Source organism: Gymnodraco acuticeps, unplaced genomic scaffold (genome assembly GCF_902827175.1).
Source record: "Gymnodraco acuticeps unplaced genomic scaffold, fGymAcu1.1, whole genome shotgun sequence".
NCBI classification, from domain to species: Eukaryota; Metazoa; Chordata; class Actinopteri; order Perciformes; family Bathydraconidae; genus Gymnodraco; species Gymnodraco acuticeps.
In genome coordinates this window covers 430,783-450,672 of record NW_022991213.1, presented here as the reverse complement: position 1 = coordinate 450,672, position 19,890 = coordinate 430,783, and the positions used below count along the sequence as shown (strand labels likewise).

General features: G+C 41.5%; 1 protein-coding gene across 6 annotated transcripts in view; it reads right to left on the bottom strand.

The window, feature by feature from the left end:
- kiaa1549la (KIAA1549-like a) overlaps positions 1–19,890 on the bottom strand; it is a 161,656-nt gene that overhangs the window by 66,566 nt on the left and 75,200 nt on the right. For all 6 annotated transcript variants that reach the window (XM_034238661.1, XM_034238662.1, XM_034238664.1 and 3 more), the window contains exons 6-7: positions 13,066–13,199; positions 9,083–9,251 (exon numbers count right to left, since the gene is read on the bottom strand). In XM_034238661.1, the coding sequence (XP_034094552.1) occupies positions 9,083–9,251; positions 13,066–13,199 (303 nt within the window). The remainder of the gene's footprint in view (positions 1–9,082; positions 9,252–13,065; positions 13,200–19,890) is intronic.

Below are 19,890 nucleotides of genomic sequence, written 5' to 3'. Positions count from 1 at the left end.
TTTTATAACCTTTATATATATTTGTATCTCTCACTGTCTACTTCTTCTCTCCATCCACTCCAGCTATCATTCTTTGTTTCTGCCCCTGATTCTCTACCTGTTTACGTGTCAGGCTGTTCATTTCCTAAAACGCTTGTTCCCTTCCGTCCAGCAGACTGTCTCCTCCCGTCTTCCTCTACTCATCATGCCTCTCTCATTCCGTCGGCCTCTTTCTGTGTCCTGCTCATCCTTCCACCTCTCTCCTCTTATCTCCCATCTGCCTGGTTCACCATCTGTCTCCACCTGACTCCTCCGAGCTGGCTGTCTGCCGAGAGTTGTGTTCAGCTCGAGTCAATGGTGTTGCGTTGTGTTTCTGCTCAGAACAGAATGTCTGCGTCCCTGATGCTCCTTCAGATTTACATTCACCAAGCTCCACAACAAGCTCACATAAATACTTAAGATGCTGGAGTGTGAAGCTTCAGACGCATAAGGTGCCCTTTAGAGGGTCAGTTTAATGGGCCGACAAATCCAGCACATTCGTAGCATTACCGCTGCAGCGTTGGGGAGGAGTAGAAGAAGCTCTGGCTGAAAACTAATAATAAGAAAATGCACTATGACCGGTTTTAAGGGTAGGCGTTATCCTACATTTGTCTTACTGTTCACATACCCCATGAAAAGATGGAGAAGAAAGTGCTATCTCAATATTTCCTGACTTGCATACCCTTCACACTCATCCCCAGGCTTATTCATTCTTATTGTTTATGTTAACATTGTGGGGGATGTGACTTAGGGGGTTCAGGGGGTCTTTTTGGGGGGTAAAACCTTTGGCTTAATCCAATGTAATGTACTGTTATGTTCCAAATGTGTCACACGAAAAAAGTGTTCTTTCTTTCTTGATTCCATGCTGTAGACTTGGAGGCAGATGCCCGCTTTGATTCCTTCAGATAGTGAAGGTCAATATGCCCATCAGCTATCCTGGTTCCAAAATGGTGGAACGAGCTTCCCATTGATAAAGACAGCAGAAGGTCTTCACATTTTCCATCTCAGACTGAAAACCTACCAGTTTTGATCGCACCTTGGCTAATAAAGGAAAAAATAAGCCGTCTTAAAGAACAGAAAGGGTTTCCATGGTGATGCCAAGTGGGTTTGGATGTGCCCATGTGAAGTGTGATGTTTTAGCCCGTTGGGTGTTTAGAGTACGCACAAATAGATACTAATCTAATCTCACCAGGCTAAAATTAGCTCATTCAGGGGACATGGGCTACAGATTGCCTGGGGCATGATTCAGATGATAGGAGCTGTACAGCTGTTTGCCCTTTTCAAATCTCACAGATGGCTTCAGAGGCTGGAGTGGAATACAAACAGATCTCATGTGCTCCTCTTCGGGGACCACAGTTGGTTTTTATGTTTTTAAGTATTTGGAGTTCAATAAAACACAAACAATGTCTGTGTGTACTACTGCTGTAATTGATGTTTACTGTAATTAAAGACTATTGTGTGTTTTTAATCCAGCTGATACTTGACAGACAGGAATATAATTACTGAGTATTTATATGACAAATCATAAAGAATACAAAATGACACTGACTAATTTGGATTATACCTACTGTGTGTTTTCCTCTAACATTTTGCCAATATACCGTAAAGTATTCCAGAAAAAAACATCTGCCTCCTTAAATTGTAATGTTTATACAACTAATGTGACTCAAATATGTTTTATAATGTCAGCCTGATTACATTTTTACAAATATAAATGAATACATTTAATTGAACGTTATTCTGTAAGTATTTTTTTATATTGAACCATTATCTTTTCCTGGCTGAAAAACTTAATTTATCAATCAACTCAATAAGAAGAACTAGACATATACCAACATTAGCTTTAATTAAGAGTGGAGTTTAAAGGTCACATGTCAAGCTTTTCCGGTTATTACCCATCCCCTTGTGTGTTATGAAGGTTTTTATGCATGTAAACGGTGTGCAGAGTCAAAACCCTCAAAGTACACTCTGTAGCGAGTAAAACTCTAACACAGAAAATACCTCCCCAAAACGCCTCGTTGGTGAAACGTCATCATCCATTTGATTCTTCCGGGTACATCATGATGTCATGTCGTACCCGGAACGAAATGGACCAATCCGCGGAGCCGTTACGTTACGTCCGCGGAGCCGTTACGTTAAGCCCCCGCTGATTGGTCCAAATTGACCAATCCACGGACTTCCTCACACTCACACTGATCTCTCCTCCCTGGCTGATAACAGACAGTTGGGATCGCGGCGAAATTCTCTCTGCAGACCCATTCTCACAGCATTTATCAACCTTTTTCTTACTCAATATCAAGCCACACTTATTGTTTTTACTTCGGCTGTGACTTTGTGTGTGCTCAGGGTGAGTTTGGCTGTGTTACGCTGTGTATCGCTAAACAAGGAAATCACACCTCCACGGAGCTTAGCGCGATTCACAACGTCCCGACTGGTCCCGACCATAGACTGTATATATAAATGGACGTAGGGTCCGTGACGTCACCCATAGGATTCTGCAGTTGCCGTGAAGCCCTTAGTAGGCGGAGTCGGCCACTAACGGCTCGACGGTGTCGTCAGAGTCTAACTCCCGCCTTCTCCCGCCTTCTCCCGCCTTCTCCAAATAAGGGCAAAGAGATGGAGCTGAGGCGGAGCCGAGGCGGGACCTGCTGCCACCGAGCGTGACGTTCGAGTCCTAGCTCAGGCTAAGAAGCTAAGCTAACATGCTCTCAGTATCAATCGAATGTAAAACATGATTGATGAAAGTAGTAAATCGGTCAGATTTGACCCGAAGACAACAGGAGGGTTAATGCCATATTCACTTAGTAACGCATGAACAACTTTTACAAATATTTCTATATAGTCTGTGTTGGTAAATGTCATCTAGGTTGCACATTTCCTGCTGAAATACATGCATACCAAGTCACTGCGTGGCACTTTGGTTTTGATAAAACAGTGTAGTTCCACTATATAAACGTTACATTCATAATCAAACGAGACAATCTGCAAGATAATTAGTTATTTGGTATTATTCTTAATGCTTGTCATTCACACGTTAATAAAATAAAATAAGCACCGATATATAGCAGAATAATTGTGGCGGTGTTCAGCTTAATAAGCCTTGTTCAACATCATTTATTTAGCTAATACTACAGCCGGCTGCAGGCGAACCAAGTCCGCGTTACGATGCATTCCTTGATCTCCAGTTATAACGCCGGACTCCGCCGCTGGCCGAAGCTAACGGAGCCCCAGGGTGCTAGCTACGGCCGCCGGGACGCGCTAGCGAGCTAGCACCCTGCAGCCCCCGTTAGCTTCGGCGGCGTGGACTCCGGCGGCCCACCCCTTTTAACATTTGCTCCCGTTTAGCATTATGGGCGTCATAGCCATATAGTATAAAAGTCTTACCCAAGGCTGAATCATAAACTAAACTGTATATATGTATAAAGGGTTACGTCCTTATTTGGCTAATAAGCTACATAACAGGCTAAGCTAACAAGCACACAAACACCTGCTAACGGGGTTAACATGTATAATATTATCATTTTACTCACCGAAAAAAGCTGAAAGTAGACTTCTTGGAAGATCTGTTAGTACATTCAAGCGCACAGCACGACATTTTAATTATCTGGTATTTGTAACAATATTCCCTAACAGGCACGATCACCACGAACACAGCTAAAGGATCAAGTACAGTAAACTACAACTAACTAACGTTGTAGCCTCTATGGTTGTAGCCTAGCAGATTGGACAAGTTGCTGTTAGCTGACAGTGAGGCACGTATCTGTCAATCAAAGTGACCACGCCCTAATGTATGCACAAACTTTAAGACCTAATATAAATATAAAGGGTCGCGTTAGAAAACAATTTACTCACAGATCCATAATCATGAAGGTGGAATCTAACTATATCGATAATAAAATGTATGGAGCCAGGGGTAGAAACATGTTTTTTTCTGCTGTAAAATCGGGCATTTTAACATGGGGGTCTATGGAAATTGCTCCTTTCTGAGGGGAGGGGGGGGGGGGGGGGGCAAGAGCTGCAACGAGCCGTTTAGTGGAGAGAGTGAATACACGTAGTTTACAGAGATGCTGTATGCGAAACAATGTGAGTTTGGAAAATTGCACAGTATAAATATATTCTAGTAGACCTCAACAATGGAATTATGATCAGTGGAAATGGCCATGACACCTCTCCTTTAAGACCCTATTGTCTTACTTGGTTTGGAAAAAATTGAGTAGGTTCAAATAAATTCTCATTTTATCTCTTTTTTGGTCTCTACCAACTCCTAAGGAAAAACCGTCTGGCTCATTAGCTGCTCCACTACACCCATCTGCTCAACTCTGACTTTATCTGTTGGATATTTGGTTTTGGGTAGAAAGAATTAAGTGGCTTTATTAGTTAAAAACTGTGACCTGCTGGTGCAGGGAAACAAGGTTGACAAGAGCAGCGAATGAAAAAAGTAAAGATTTATATGAGCAGACCCAAACAATTACCTAAAATTTGCTAAAAAGCTGAGTAGAGCTGAGGAGAACTTGTGTGACAAAGCCATTCAAGCAGCTTTAACCAATCGCAGTAGTAGCCAAGCACAGAGATGTGAATCCCAGTCTTTGGTGTCAAAATGCAGTAATTTATACAGCAACTAACCACCCTGACATCTAACTATTACTTTCAATGTAGCAAATGATGTGGGTGAAGATAGTCCAGACCACAGCTATGTTTATTAAGCATTATATTTTAATGTATTTTGTAATCTGACATCCTTTCTGCTCTGAAAATCATGATATAGTGTGACATCCTTCTTTAATCACACAATATATAGTAACCCTCTATTCCCCTCGGGGGGAAACATACGCTAAGTCATGAATCATTCATTGCCCTGCAGTGGACCCAATGGTTCTCAGAAGTCAGGACTTTAAAGGAACCCTACACATGGCTATGTCACTCTGTCTCAGCCCAGCAGCACACTTAGGCAATGACTGAATATAAAATTAGCATGAAGAGAGTTATTGGTAATGTCCAAGTCTGTAGTAAGAAAACAATGAGCAGCAGCGGCCTTTTCACAGAGGTTACTCTGTTGCTGTGTCTCAATTTGCACAATTTCCATAGTAACCTGCCATGTTATAAACTGTGAACATTGTACAGTGTGTCAATTTGGACTTTTTAGTGTTGTCTTAAATTTCACACTGCTGCTATGCCATGACGGGAAGTGATGATGGCCGCTGTTAGCAAGTTAGCTATAGCAATGTTGTCACTCATTGTAGTAAATCATTCTAGACTGCACAATTGACCAAAGAAAAACATGACAGAGGCTTCTTTCCAACACCAGTATTGTGGTACGTTAAAAACAAGTGAAGAAATGTTTATAACATCTCACATGTTTAACTTTGGTGTGTTAACAAGTCCAACAGAAACAGTGGCAGGTTGCGCAACTCAGTTACGTATAGCCAATATGATTTTCCTTAAGTACAAGCAGTGTGCAAAAGGCCCCAGGAAGTGCCGGGTGTTGAAGCAAATTTTCAAACAAATACCGTGTCAGTCTTTGATGTTATTGGACCCAAAACGTTTTCTTTTTCATTGACTTCAATTGGGAAAGATACATCTGTAAATAAACATTTCATTTTCTTAAGGTAAATCCGTTACCCAGTACTAACAGTTGAACAGCCCTTATTTAGATCATTAGGGCTCAAAAAAACATTTTCCCTTTCCATTAATTTCATTTAGCTGAGACCGGTGGATCAGAGGTGGGGCTTAAGGGAAATGACAGTGCGCACCCTCTATGGGCCCAAGTCCCCTGGTCCTTTTTGTACTTCTAGTCGGTCCATATTTGGCTTCATGCTTCACTGAGTAACTTTCAAATGGAATGATCAGGGGCCCGCCTCCGATGCTTTGACTAGTTCTCTTTATACATCCATAGTAGTGTGCAGTGTTCCACACTATACTCTTGAAATGTTGAGTCCACCATCAGGGTACTCATAGTTCACTGTATTTTGCCATACTTTGCATTGGGTTGCACTTATGCACTCAATTTGGCACATGAAAGTACAGAAGTATGCAGATTGAGACACAGCACAGGTCGGGTTAGGTCATGTCCCATCCTCTAGCTCAAAATATCTCTATTCGTTTTTGTCAATATTGTAGCTCTTCACTGCTGGCAGCCATCCCACCTCCATCCCTGCCAGCTGAGCCTTTTAAGACTCAAATAAAGCTCTGAATGTAAAACTTTTTTCTGATTCAAGCGAGCTGCTCTGTACACTTGTTCCCTTTCTGCTGCTGGGAATCTTATACAAATAAATGGAAAAGGTATGTGGGTTCAGCTTCTATCCGGCTGTGCTTTCAAATTCAGATTCACATCCTGAGGGCTATGTTTGGGATGTGTTAGAAAAAGTATAGCTCCCTCATATTTCCTTAGCAAACTAGTGGTGAAGATCAACATTTATCAGCAGATCCAAGTATATTAGTACGTTCTTTACCTTGAAGAAATATATTGCAATCAATGCAGAAAACAATAAAGGAAGAAAATAAGAGTCTCAAAAGGTCACTCACACCATAAATGAACACTGACTTTATAGGAGAGAATCAATGAGTTAAAAAAACATCCTTTATGAAATATTTATTTAGATATTTCTGTTAAACTCTGTGAATTATTACAAATTAATCATAATTGCCCAGCAGTGTCTCAAATTAGATGATGATGTTCTCTGAGATTGCTTGGAGATACATCAAGTGAAGGAGTATCAAGCACTGACTGAAATGTCATTTGTTGGACAGAAATCATTAACTGTGTTAGACAATGCATTGAGTTTAAAGAGAAGCATGTCTTTCAGGACATCAACATAGTTTTATGTAAAAATCACTATAAGAAGTATATAGTTGTTAAAGTAAACACAATGTTGTACTTGACCATTTCATTCAGTTTGACTCTACTAATTTATTTGATTTAACAGCCCGGGTTAAACTATTAAACGGGGTTAAAGTTGACAGATATACTAAATAAAAAGCCTACTAATAAAATTACATCTAATATTTAAACGTAAATACAAATTAAATACTGCTTAAAACAAGGTCTTGGTTGCTGTGGCAGTTATGGCTCAAGAAGTCTAAACTGACGTTACGATCTATACTGTATGGCTGTGTCAATACATTTTTCTCTTTGTTATGCCTTTACAAATCTATAATTGTCAGAAGTCAATAAATGGCCGGATTTGGCAAAGGGCCATTCATTGAGTAGGTTTGCTCTAGATAATTTACAAAAAATGTTGAGCACATTTATTAGAACGTTTGCAGAATATACTGCAAAGGTGCCCTGTCGTTTTTTGGGTTTTTCTTTCACTGTAGTGACGAACAAGAAGAAAGTATGGAAGCCTGTTTGAGATAGCCAAGTCAATATAATGAGATATTAAGTCAATATAATGAGATATTAAGTCAATATAATGAGATAACTAAGTCAATATAATGAGATATTAAGTCAATATAATGAGATATTAAGTCAATATAATGAGATATTAAGTCAATATAATGAGATAACTAAGTCAATATAATGAGATATTAAGTCAATATAATGAGATATTAAGTCAATATAATGAGATAACTAAGTCAATATAATGAGATATTAAGTCAATATAATGAGATAACTAAGTCAATATAATGAGATATTAAGTCAATATAATGAGATATTAAGTCAATATAATGAGATAACTAAGTCAATATAATGAGATATTAAGTCAATATAATGAGATATTAAGTCAATATAATGAGATATTAAGTCAATATAATGAGATATTAAGTCAATATAATGAGATATTAAGTCAATATAATGAGATATTAAGTCAATATAATGAGATAACTAAGTCAATATAATGAGATATTAAGTCAATATAATGATATATTAAGTCAATATAATGAGATATTAAGTCAATATAATGAGATATTAAGTCAATATAATGAGATATTAAGTCAATATAATGAGATAGTAAGTCAATATAATGTGATAATTAAGTCAATATAATGAGATAACTAAGTCAATATAATGAGATAGCTAAGTCAATATAATGAGATATTAAGTCAATATAATGATATATTAAGTCAATATAATGAGATATTAAGTCAATATAATGAGATATTAAGTCAATATAATGAGATATTAAGTCAATATAATGGGATGTTAAGTCAATATAATGAGATATTAAGTCAATATAATGAGATAACTAAGTCAATATAATGAGATATTAAGTCAATATAATGGGATGTTAAGTCAATATAATGAGATATTAAGTCAATATAATGGGATGTTAAGTCAATATAATGAGATAACTAAGTCAATATAATGGGATAACTAAGTCAATATAATGGGATAACTAAGTCAATATAATGGGATAACTAAGTCAATATAATGGGATGTTAAGTCAATATAATGAGATAACTAAGTCAATATAATGAGATAGTAAGTCAATATAATAACTTACATGATTTTTTAATTTTTTTTTCCTGTGGTGCAAACAGGCTTCCATAGTATGAGACTTGTAAGTAAGTCTGTAGTAATATTATTTTTATAAGCCTATAAGAGTGTAAACAGACTCTTAAAAACAAGTGAAATCCAAAATGGTAACTAAAAACGTAAGTAGAAAATGCTCTCAGGAAGGAATAAAGGATTTCTGATTCAGATTAATGACGCTCTGTAGGCTCTGTCTCCAGGATGTAGCCCAGCCCAGGTGACAAATCATCTAGAACAAAAGTTCATGGAAAATGCATTTTTGCCTAAGCATCCCCTGTCCCCACACCCCCAACCAATGCATTTTCTTTGGGAAGTTTTTGACCACACATGGATGTAAACATTTCAGGACTTGAGAAGACTTTGTACTAAAAACAATAGTATGTTTTACAGATAACGCATTTTGTTGAGAAACACTTGGTTAACTTTGGTTTGTTAAAAAGAAAACTTTTCAGGGCATCTTTAATGAAAAAATAATGCCTGTTGTACATAAGCAAACACAGAAGAGATGAAGGCAGGGATCACTGATTGTAACGTCTCCATGCAGAACCACAGCTGTCCCTTTACACCTTAAAAATGCATTGTGCTTGTACTCACGCTCAGCGATGACCATGGGGGGGTAGAACAGGAAGTATCCCACCAGCTCTGCGGTCAGCTGGTTGAGGAGGCCGCTGGAAATGGTCCCGTTGAGAATGGCGTCCTGGTTCTTCACCACGTACACCACGGAGACGGAGGGAGAGCCCGCCTCCTGGTACACACTCTGGATCTGAGGGCCATATTAGAATTATTATTCAACTGTTTTTTTTTAATGGCAAACACATTAAAGTAAAGAGACAGCATGAATCATTTAACCTCCATACAGAAATACAAAATGTTATGAAACCAAATGTCTATAAAGAATGCATGACAGAGCCCCAGACACAGCATGACACTTTGAATGAAAGTTTTTTTCTCTGATAAGACCTGCTCTGGAAAGAATGGGACTGAGTCACTGTTGTGTCTTCTCAAATGTGTTAGTTATGTTTATGTATGTTGTCTGTCATTTCCTGTTTTACCTCTTGTCTTTCATTTCAGGCCCTGTTTCTTCCTCCCCTTGTGTGTTTTTCCCGCCATCATCAGCGTCTGCCCCGCCCCTGATTGTTTCCACCTGTTCCCACTCACCCCATGTTTAAATAGTCCTGTCTCTCCCCTGTCCTGTGTCAGTTCGTCTTGTTTGTTTCTCCAAATGGTCGTGCCATGCCTCAGCTCAGAAAGGATCGCTTTCACTCATGTCAGGTTTTGTTGTTAATTTTGTAGGCTTAAGTTTTTCTTAAATTCTCTTTTTGTTATGCTTAGTTTTTTCCTCCTTGTGAGTGCTTTTTGTTTATGCCAGTAGTGATGGCAAAATGAAGCTTTGAATGAAGCATCGAACCACTTGGACAATTGTGTCGGAAATAGGTTCATTTCTCGAAGCTTCAGTTACAGCGACCTCTCCTGGCGAAGTGCAAGGCTGCAGTGGGTTTAACGTATCTTTGCCTTGAAAAATATTTGATGCACACACACACTAAGACTGAATATCATGTTCTATTTGCAATTAAAGATTGATAATTGTGTGTATTGGGTTATTGAGAAGAGACTAGAGAGTGCTGGAAAAATGTTTGGGAGGAGAGGGCCTTTTATCAGTTATTAAAGTATTAAAGTTGAAAAGCAATGATTAAAAGATCATCCATTCCGGGCTTTGAACCAGCTGCGCGGAGGACATCGCCGCATTCGGGCCGCCAGCGCTATCCACTGGGCTAACTATTCCTTAAACTATTGGACTGTTTTTATATTACTCATAATTGTCTTTTTGTTCACAACTTCTCCACATTTCAAAGTGTTTCCTGAACCAGAACGACCTATCTTTCTTCCTGGCTTGATCTATAATGATACAATTCAAATGCAATACCAACAACAACTCAACAGCAACAACGCAAACTACGACAACCCACACATTGCATATTGTTTAGAGCGGTTATAAAGTGTTGAAGCGCTCAAATTCGAAACTATTTCAACCTGTCACCTGTCAGAATCGAGACAAGGCAGTGCATTGAATCACGTGATTGGACGGTGAACCAGTGAGTTGATTTATTCAAGAAATGAAGCAGTTGCTGCTTCGGACGTCACATGTCACGTGATTTGAAGCAAGCCTCTATGGAATAGGAAGTCCAGGGTTGAAGCTCCGTTCGAAGCTTCAGTGTCAAACTGCCTTCACAATATGCAGGTACCTACTCTGTTAAGAGGGATTACCTGATCTTTGGAATTACAAAATACATTTAGTTACATTCAAGACTTTGTCTCTGGGTAGTGCATTTGGGTTCATCAGTTTGTATCGAGGTCGTGACAGAACGAACTGACCAAAAATGGACCCAGCCGACCCAAAAGCGCTCCAGACTGCATTGTTTGTCCAAGGCAGTTTAATTCACCAGCATCAAGAGTAAGAGGTTTGTCGGACCGCAAGGAGGGTTTTCAGACCACTGTAACCGCACAGGTCAATCAGCTGGTGACACAGCTTCAACAGATCCTCACCCGTCTAGAGACTCCAGATGTGCCGACTGCGCCACCTCCCGTCAATCCTGCAGCTGGCCAGGCCGAGGTTCGCTCAGCATTTGTTCCATTTCGGTTGGCATCACCAGAGAGGTTTTTCGGGGAGTCTGGAAACTGCAGAACGTTCCTGGTCCAGTGTGATCTACACTGTAAACACAATCCAGTGGCGTTTGTTTCTGAGGAAGCCAAGATCGCCTTCTTGGTCTCCCACCTCACCGGCAGAGCCGCGGCATGGGCCACGGCTGAATGGGCTCGAGACTCTCCCATATGCAGGTCGTATTCCGCTTTTTACGACACAATGAGCCGGGTGTTCGATCAGACTTCAACCTCCAGGCAGGCCACCCGGAGTCTTATGCAGATAAAACAGCACTCCTACCCTGTCATAGATTACGCCATAACATTTCGGACCGCAGCCTCAGACAGTGGCTGGAACACTTGATAGATGCGTTTATGAACGGACTGTCAGATCAAGTCATCTGGGTGGAATACTCCCACAATACTCTTCCCTCGGCTTCTACAGGTCTCTCCCCCTTCCAGTGCGCCTATGGATATCAACCCCCGCTGTTCCGAGCCAACGAGGAGGAGGTCAGAGTCCCGTCTGCGCACGCCATGGTCCGATGTTGTCGGAAGGTCTGGGCCGGAGCTCGGCAGGCACTCCTTCGGACATCCGCTAGGATGAAGGCAGCGGCAGATAATTCCCGCCGTGCGGCTCCCGTCTACAAACCGGGTCAGCGTGGCTGGTTATCCACTAAAGACCCACCCCTACATGTTCATTCCAGGAAGTTGGCACCAAGGTTCGCGGGTCCTTTCCCAATTCAGAACATTATTAACCCTGTCGCGGTGCGTCTCCGACTCCACAGGTCTCTCAAGGTCCACCCCATGTTCCACGTCAGCAAAATCAAGCCTGTTCAGGAGAGTGCCCTGGTTCCCGCCTCCAAGGCCCCTCCACCACCCCGGGTCAGGAAGCTACTAGCGGTCCGCAAATGGGGCCAAGGACATCAATACCTGGTTGAATGGGAGGGATACGGTCCTGAGGAGCGCTTATGGGTAGCTCCCACACTTATCATTGATAAGACTCTGATCAGGGACTTCCACGATCGTCGTCCTGATCAGCCTGGGCCGTCAGGAGTCGTCCCTAGAGGGGGGGGGGGGGGGGGGGGGGGTTTGCTTAGTTTTTTCCTCCTTGTGAGCACTTTTTGTTTATGCCAGTACCTACTCTGTTAAGAGGGATTACCTGATCTTTGGAATTAAAAAATAAATGTTGTTACATTCAAGACTTTGTCTCTGGGTCGTGCATTTGGGTTCATCAGTTTGTATCGAGGTCGTGACAGTCACCATAGTAAAGTGGATTATGATACGAGTAATTCCCATCCCTGTTCCTCCATGAGTGTTAATATTTCAGAGGAGAGGATGAATTATGAATGGAGCCTATATCTGCCTCTGCTGGCTGAGACCTACTTTATGATTATGATGGTGTGTGTGTGTGTGTGTGTGTGTGTGTGTGTGTGTGTGTGTGTGTGTGTGTGTGTGTGTGTGTGTGTGTGTGTGTGTGTGTGTGTGTGTGTATGTGTGTGTGTGTGTGTGTGTGTGTGTGTGTGTGTGTGTATCCTGCAGTCATGAGAGTACCTTGACAGTCATAGAAAGAGACAGAACATTAGAACAACGCAGCAGAGAACAGAAGAGCTGAATGAGATTAAACATAAAAGGGGGGAATGAGCTTTGATTGTGTCTCTGGAAACAAAATTCATTATATCATCGTCTAATTGCAATTTGCCTCCAACTAGCTGACTAGTCTGACCTTTATTGAATAATTATAGAGCCATGTTAAGATTTATATGTGTTAATTAGCAATAAAGCAGAGCAACAGTGGTCGAAATGTAGCAGGTATGTAAAAGAGTGTTGTAAGTGTCCAGAATCATTAGCAGAGATATGTTGTTCACATTAGCCTGATCACATGCAAATATGACATGTTTGGCTCTCTGAATCAAGCCCTATAAATATCCTCTGTAGCCCACCTCCACAGTGAGCCTGCTGTAGGTCTCTAGCACTTTGTCCTGAGCCTCGTCGTAGGCGTTTTCCAGCCTCTGCTCCAACATCTGGACGAAACTGCAGGAGTAGATGTTATCTGTCGGGCCGACGAACCTCAAAACTGTGGGGGAATGATTGGAAAAAGCAATATTAGGGATTAAAGAAAACAAAGAGACAGAAAAAAGACAATTACTACACTCTAATCGATCCTTTGTGGTCTCTAAATGTTAATTGAACAAGCAATGGGTGTGTCGATTTTTGAAAAGTAGAATAATTTACAATAATACTTAGAGATTAAAGACGTAAAATAAAGCATGACACAAAGATTTAGTGAAGCACTCTTTAGTGCACCAGTCAATCATTAAAATAAATGTAAATCCCTGATCAAATCTACGTTGGAGAGTCTTGAACATATTGGCTTCAGTGACTGTAATATTGTGCTCAATGTCTGTTTCGTATAGTATCGTTTCGTATCGTTTCGTTTTGTATCGTTTCGTATCGTTTCGTATCACATCAAATCGTATTATATTGTATTTTACGTATCAAATTGTTTCATATTGCATTGTATTATATGGAATTGTATCGCATGGAACCGTATCATATTATATCGTATCGTTTTGTGTTATTTCCTTGTTATTACATGACTTATAATACCTGTAAAAAAATATGTTTTGTGTTTTGGGCAGAGTACATGTATGTATGGATAAACCAAGTCAATAAATAAAAAGTAGAAAAAACAATAATATACAGTTGTTAAACCTCTCCTTTGAAGCATATACATTGTATGATCCTTCTAATACCCCCAAACCATGAGTTATGAATGTAAGTAAACAATCTAAAGGCTATAAAGAAGCTTGACTGATATATAAAGTACTGCGAAAGACTGAACTTTTTTTGGCAGGAGAACCAGGACGAAAGTAAAAAGGCATTTTCCTCCAAGCCCATACAGCTTTGACATGCTTTATTTTTAAACACGTACAGCCTTCAACACTCACCAGAATTGGAAAATAGAGATGTTTTGGATGCGATAAGTACATTTTGAAAGGACATACAGGATTTAATGATCATAGCCATTTTCTTTTTGTGTTCTTTTGAAATGTAGTTTATCTAAAAAGTGTTATATGCACTTTGTCCCCACTCTCCCCTATATCACTATTGTTATTATCAGTTTAAAGAATTTGGTAGCAAATGCATCAATAGCAACATAACTAGAAAAGGAAAAGAGAAACGATTTAGAAACTCCACAACACTCTATCATCCAGCAGTATGTGGAATCTGTATCTGTTTTAGGCATTAATGAAAGAATTGCTCCAGATAGACGCTTCCTGTGTGACGATAAACCTCAGCAGTGAAAAGAGGATTATCTCCACTATCTGGAATTAGAACAACTAAAATAGTCCTCGCCATTCCGTACTGTGGCAGCAGGGTAAACAATATTGAGTCCATCAGCAGATTATAGAGGATGTTATTAATGTTGTCTCAGTCCTTTTTATTGTAGTCACCCTCCATTCTCTCCCCGTCTCCTCTTTTTTAAAACCCCTCTAAAGGACGGAGATAGGAGCAGAGGAACAATATTGTGACCTAAATTCATACGTCGTAATACTTCATCTCCAAAAAAAGGCGATACGATTCTTTCACATCTTTCACTGGTCTCATAGTCTGCTACACATTGCTGGCACAAACAGCGTTGACCCAGTTGATAATCTTATGCAAATTGGGCTGTGGATAGTGAATTGGTTTATACTAGAGTATTTATGGTTTATGAGATGAACATGCCCAGAAAGGGATTTTTATTCTCGCCTAAAGTGCCTACTTTATACACAGCCGCACATTAACCTGGGAATAGGTTTTACTGCAGTGTACATCACTCTACAGGCGAGGAAATGTGTCATTTGGAAATGTACCATAGCGCAGTTGGGATTACAGTAAATTGACATAGCACAGTCATTGATGGTTTCCAATTTGTGATTAAAGCCACTATGTTGAGGATTTGTGAATGTCTGAATATGGCAACACCCGGTGGTAGTAATATCAAAAGTCCCGACTGCACACATGGATCTAATATATAATGCTGTGAAAGCAATTCATAAATTGCTGCAATTTTCACAACTGCTCTCTTGTTTTTCTAAAACATCAGTTATAAGAATAATTTAAAGCAATAATTGTAAAATCAGCTCATAAACACTTGGCTATTCACACATCCAGCAGAAAGAGCTACATAAGCAATCATTTGGAGTCTGCTCAGATAAGTTTAGTATAAATATACCCTTTTGCTCTGCTTGCTCTCTAAAAAACAATAAGTGTTTTGTTGGCTGCTAGAAGTCAGCTCTATGTTCACCAGCTGACTGTTAACCATTTTGACTAAAAACAGATACCTGTTGCTGCTTAAAACACGGTTAATGAGCGGGAGTAAACATTAAACAGGCCCTATTATGCTTTAGGGATTTCTTCCTCTCCTGTAGTGTGTTATATAGGTTTTTGTGCCTGTAAATGGTCTAACAAAAAGTTATCTCCCACACACTCCCCGCCCTGCCCCAAACGATTTGAGTCTGGATTGGACTCCTTTTGACTTCCGTAACACTTAGTTATGTGTCGCCTCTATTTCCGAGGCTTTTCTATTTGCACAACACAAGAGGTGCTGCAGCATAGGCAGTATGATAATGTTCAAGAGCTTTTTGAACATTAAAGCATGGAAACATGTCACAGTAGAGACAGAGATAGAGTAAATACAAATATGAACCTGAAAATGAGCATAACAGTGCCACTCTAAGGTTGCACCCAATAAACCAAAACAAATAGCTGAAAAACACTCAAACCCAAAACTGTGGAGCTGCTTGATTATTCTCTCTGGGTTATAAATTTAGCTTGTATGAAATAGAATACAGATATTTTGTAAATACACACAGTGACTTTAACTCAATCAGTAACACTCTACCTAACTTTAGTGAGCTCATGCAAACTTGAAAACTGGCTCATCTTGAATTGTAAAATAGAAAAACAATTCTCAGGTAGACAAGTTAAGTGTTCACAACCTGCATGTGTATCTTTTAAACAGCAATTTGTTAATTGCCCTGATTCTCCTACCCTTGTTCCCACAAGACTCGGTTTAGTTGCGTGTGTGTTCGCCGCTGAAATGTGTTTCTTTTAAGAGGCTTAAGAGGCTGACTAAAAGAATGGACAATTTGCCTCTGCAATCATGGAAGTTTGTATGGGATTTAGGGTATCAGAGAAGAGTAAAGGAGAGCAGACATGTAATCAGAATTTTCTAATTTCGTCTCCGCTCTTCTCTTCCCCTATGTCTCCCTCCCTGAACTCTCATTGTATTTTCGATTTCCCTGCTCTCCTTCTGCTCACTGCAGAATCCTCCACTTTGTATGTTCAAGGTTCTTTATTTGTCAAACGAACATAGCTACAGTGTAGTTTTGTCGATGAAAATCTTGTATCACAGGCTTCTCCAACAGTGCAACACAGATAAACAGAAAAATATAGTGCAAGTAAATAGTAAATACAAGAAGAAAAATTGTTTAAAAAAGTGAAATAGTGCAATACGAGTGTATATGCAAGTCATTGAAATATGAAATATTAAGCAAATAGATAAATAATTTTTAAGTAGCAGCCAGATTAATATTAGGGATGTTGTTTCAACAGTTCAGTTCAGTCTTATTGCCTGCGGAATGAAGCTGTCTCTGAATCTGGTGGTTTTAGTCCGGATGCTGCGGTAGCACCTGCTAGACGGCAGCAGACAGAACAGTTTGTGGCTGGGGTGATGGGGGTCTTTTATAATCCGGAGGGATTTCTTCCTGAGCCGCTGGGAGTAAAGATCCTCCATGGATGGCAGCTCCATCCTGGTGATGTGCTGTGCAGTTTTCACCACCCTCTGTAAAGCCTTACGATTGAGGGCGGTGCAGCTGCCGTACCAGGCCGTGATGCAGCCAGTCAGGATACTCTCTATGGTGCACCTGTAGAAGTTGCAGAGTATCCTGGAGTCCATGTTGAACCTCCTCAGCCTGCGGAGGAAGAAGAGCCGCTGTTGAGCTTTCTTGGTGATGGTGGTGGTGTGAAGAGTCCATGTCAGGTCCTCAGTGATGAGTCCATGTCAGGTCCTCAGTGATGTGGACCCCGAGGAACCTGAAGCTGCTAACTCTCTCCACTGTAGTCCCATTGATGGCGATGGGGGCGTGTCCCTCTCTCTGCTGCTTCCTGTAATCCACAATCAGCTCCTTTGTTTTGCTGACGTTGAGATGGAGGTTATTGTCCTGGCATCAAGATGTCAGGTTTTCGACCTCCTCTCTGTACGCCGTCTCGTCGCCGTCGGTGATCTGGCCGATGACGGTCGTGTCGTCAGCAAACTTCACGATGGTGTTGGAGCTGTGTGTGACCACGCAGTCGTGAGTGAACAGGGAGTAGAGGAGAGGGCTGAGCACGCAGCCTTGAGGGGCTCCGGTGTTGAGGATCAGGGTGGAGGATGTGATGTTTCCCACCCGCACTGCCTGGGGTCTGCCCGTCAGGAAGTTCAGGATCCAGTCACAGAGGGAGCTGTTGAGCATGAGCTTGATGACCAGCTTGGAGGGCACAATGGTATTGAAGGTTGAACTGTAGTCAATGAACAGCATTCTCACATATGTGATCCTCTGGTCCAGGTGTGAGAGGGCAGTGTGGATGGTGAGGGCTATGGCGTCGTCTGTGGACCTGTTTGCTCTGTAGGCAAACTGCAGGGGGTCCAGAGAGTCAGGGAGGGAGAAGGTGATGAAGGTTTTGACTAACCGCTCAAAGCACTTCATCATTATTATTATTATTCAAGGGCGGTGGTGGCGAAGTCCATAGGGACTTGGCTTTTCAACTGGAAGGTCACCAGTTCAAGTCCCAGAAAGACCACCGAGGTGCCCCTGAGCAAGGCACCGTTCCCTACACTGCTCCCTGGGGCCGTACATAATGGCAGCCCACTGCTCCTAACACTAGGATGGGTCAAATGCAGAGAAACCTTTTTGTTACATAGAACCTGTACTACGTAGTGACAATAAGTTCAATAAACAACAATAAACAATGAACAATACATCTTCTTCTATTATGATGGAAGTGAGTGCTACTGGACGGTAGTCATTGAGGCTGGTGGTTTTAGTCTTTTTGGGGACAGGAACGATGGTGGAGTGTTTGAAGCATGTGGGGACTACAGACTGCAGCAGGGACCTGTTGAAGATGTATGTGAACACCTCAGCCAGCTGAACTGCACACACCCTGAGAACACGGCCAGGGATGCCATCAGGTCCAGGAGCCTTGTGTGGATTATCCCTTTTAAAGGATTTGCACACATCTGCCCTGTTTAAAACAAAAGGGCAGGGCTCCTGAACCTTCTCTGCACCCCCAGCCTGGCTGCTCTCAAATCGTGCAAAAAAAAAACTGTTCAGATCATCTGGGAGAGATGCGCACGCAGACACTCCCGCAGCACCCCCCGCTGCTCCTTTGTAGTCTGTCATTGTTCTTAGTCCCGCCCACATGTTCCGGGTGTTACAGCCTTTGAAGTCAGATTCCACCTTGTCTTTGTATTGTCTCTTTGCATTGCTGATTGCTCTCCGGAGATCCTAGAATTGATTTAGGAATGTTCGTACAGAAACCTTCGGTACCACGTCATCGATGCATTTCCCAATGTAGCAGATGACCGTATCCGTGTGTGTGTTGATGTTGTTGTCCTCAAACACACTCCACTCCGTAGATGCAAAGCAATCCTGCAGAGCTGAATCTGACTCCTCACTCCATCGTGTAGTGTCTTTGTTACTGGTCTGTCCCTTTTAAGTTTCTGCCTGTAAGCAGGCAGCAGCAGCAGCAACAGCAGCAGCCAGCCAGCCAGCCAGCAGCAGCAGCAGCAGTGAGATATGGTCTGATTTGCCGTGTCCATGTCGAAAAGGGGAATAAACATGGTCCAGTATGTTTCCCCCGCGCGTCTGGCAGCTGATGTGTTGGTAGTAGGCCTACTTCGGCAGGACCTTCTTCATGTTAGCGGTGTTAAAATCCCCGGCCACAATGAACGTCGCCTCTGGCCGTGAAGTCTCGGTTTTGTCGATAATCCCAAAACAGCTGACCGAGTGCCGTGTTGTTGTGGGCGAGCGGCGGAATATACACTGCTGTAATCACAACAGATGTAAATTCTCTCGGCAGGTGAAAAGACCGGCATGTGATCATGAGGTGCTCTAAATGAGCGGAACAGTGCGAATAAATAATCCTCACATCTGTACACCAGTTCTTGTTAATCATGATACACACACCGTCTCCTTTACTTTTCCCCGAGTTAACTGTTCCTTCCTGGCGGAAAATAGTGAATCCGTCAGGAACAATGGCCGGGATAGCGGGGTTTAGCCAAGTCTCAGTGAGAATGAACACGTTACAGTTCTTAATGTCCCGTTGAAAAGCAATCCGACTTCTGAGTTCATCTAGTTTATTTTCAATCGATTGAACATTAACCAGAAGAATACTCGGAAAATGGGGTCGGTTTCCTCGTTTTCTCAGTCTGACCAGCAGCCCGGCACGGGACACCCGCTTGGTCTTCTTCTTGCGTCTCTCAGGTAGGACAGCAACAGGTAGCCATGGCGGATCTCCATTGTCTGTCGGTGGGCTGTTGTCCACAAGGTTTCTGATGTGAAGAAGTTCCTCTCTGCTATATTGTATAGCAGAGTTGGTGCGGTCGTCTTAAATATTGCGAACCATGTTAAAAGCAGACGGCAAAAAGTAAATAAACACTGAAAAAATGGTCAAAGTTGGAGAGGAGCCAAAAGACAATGCGGCCATCTTCACCCGCGCATTTTGGCATCTACAATTAC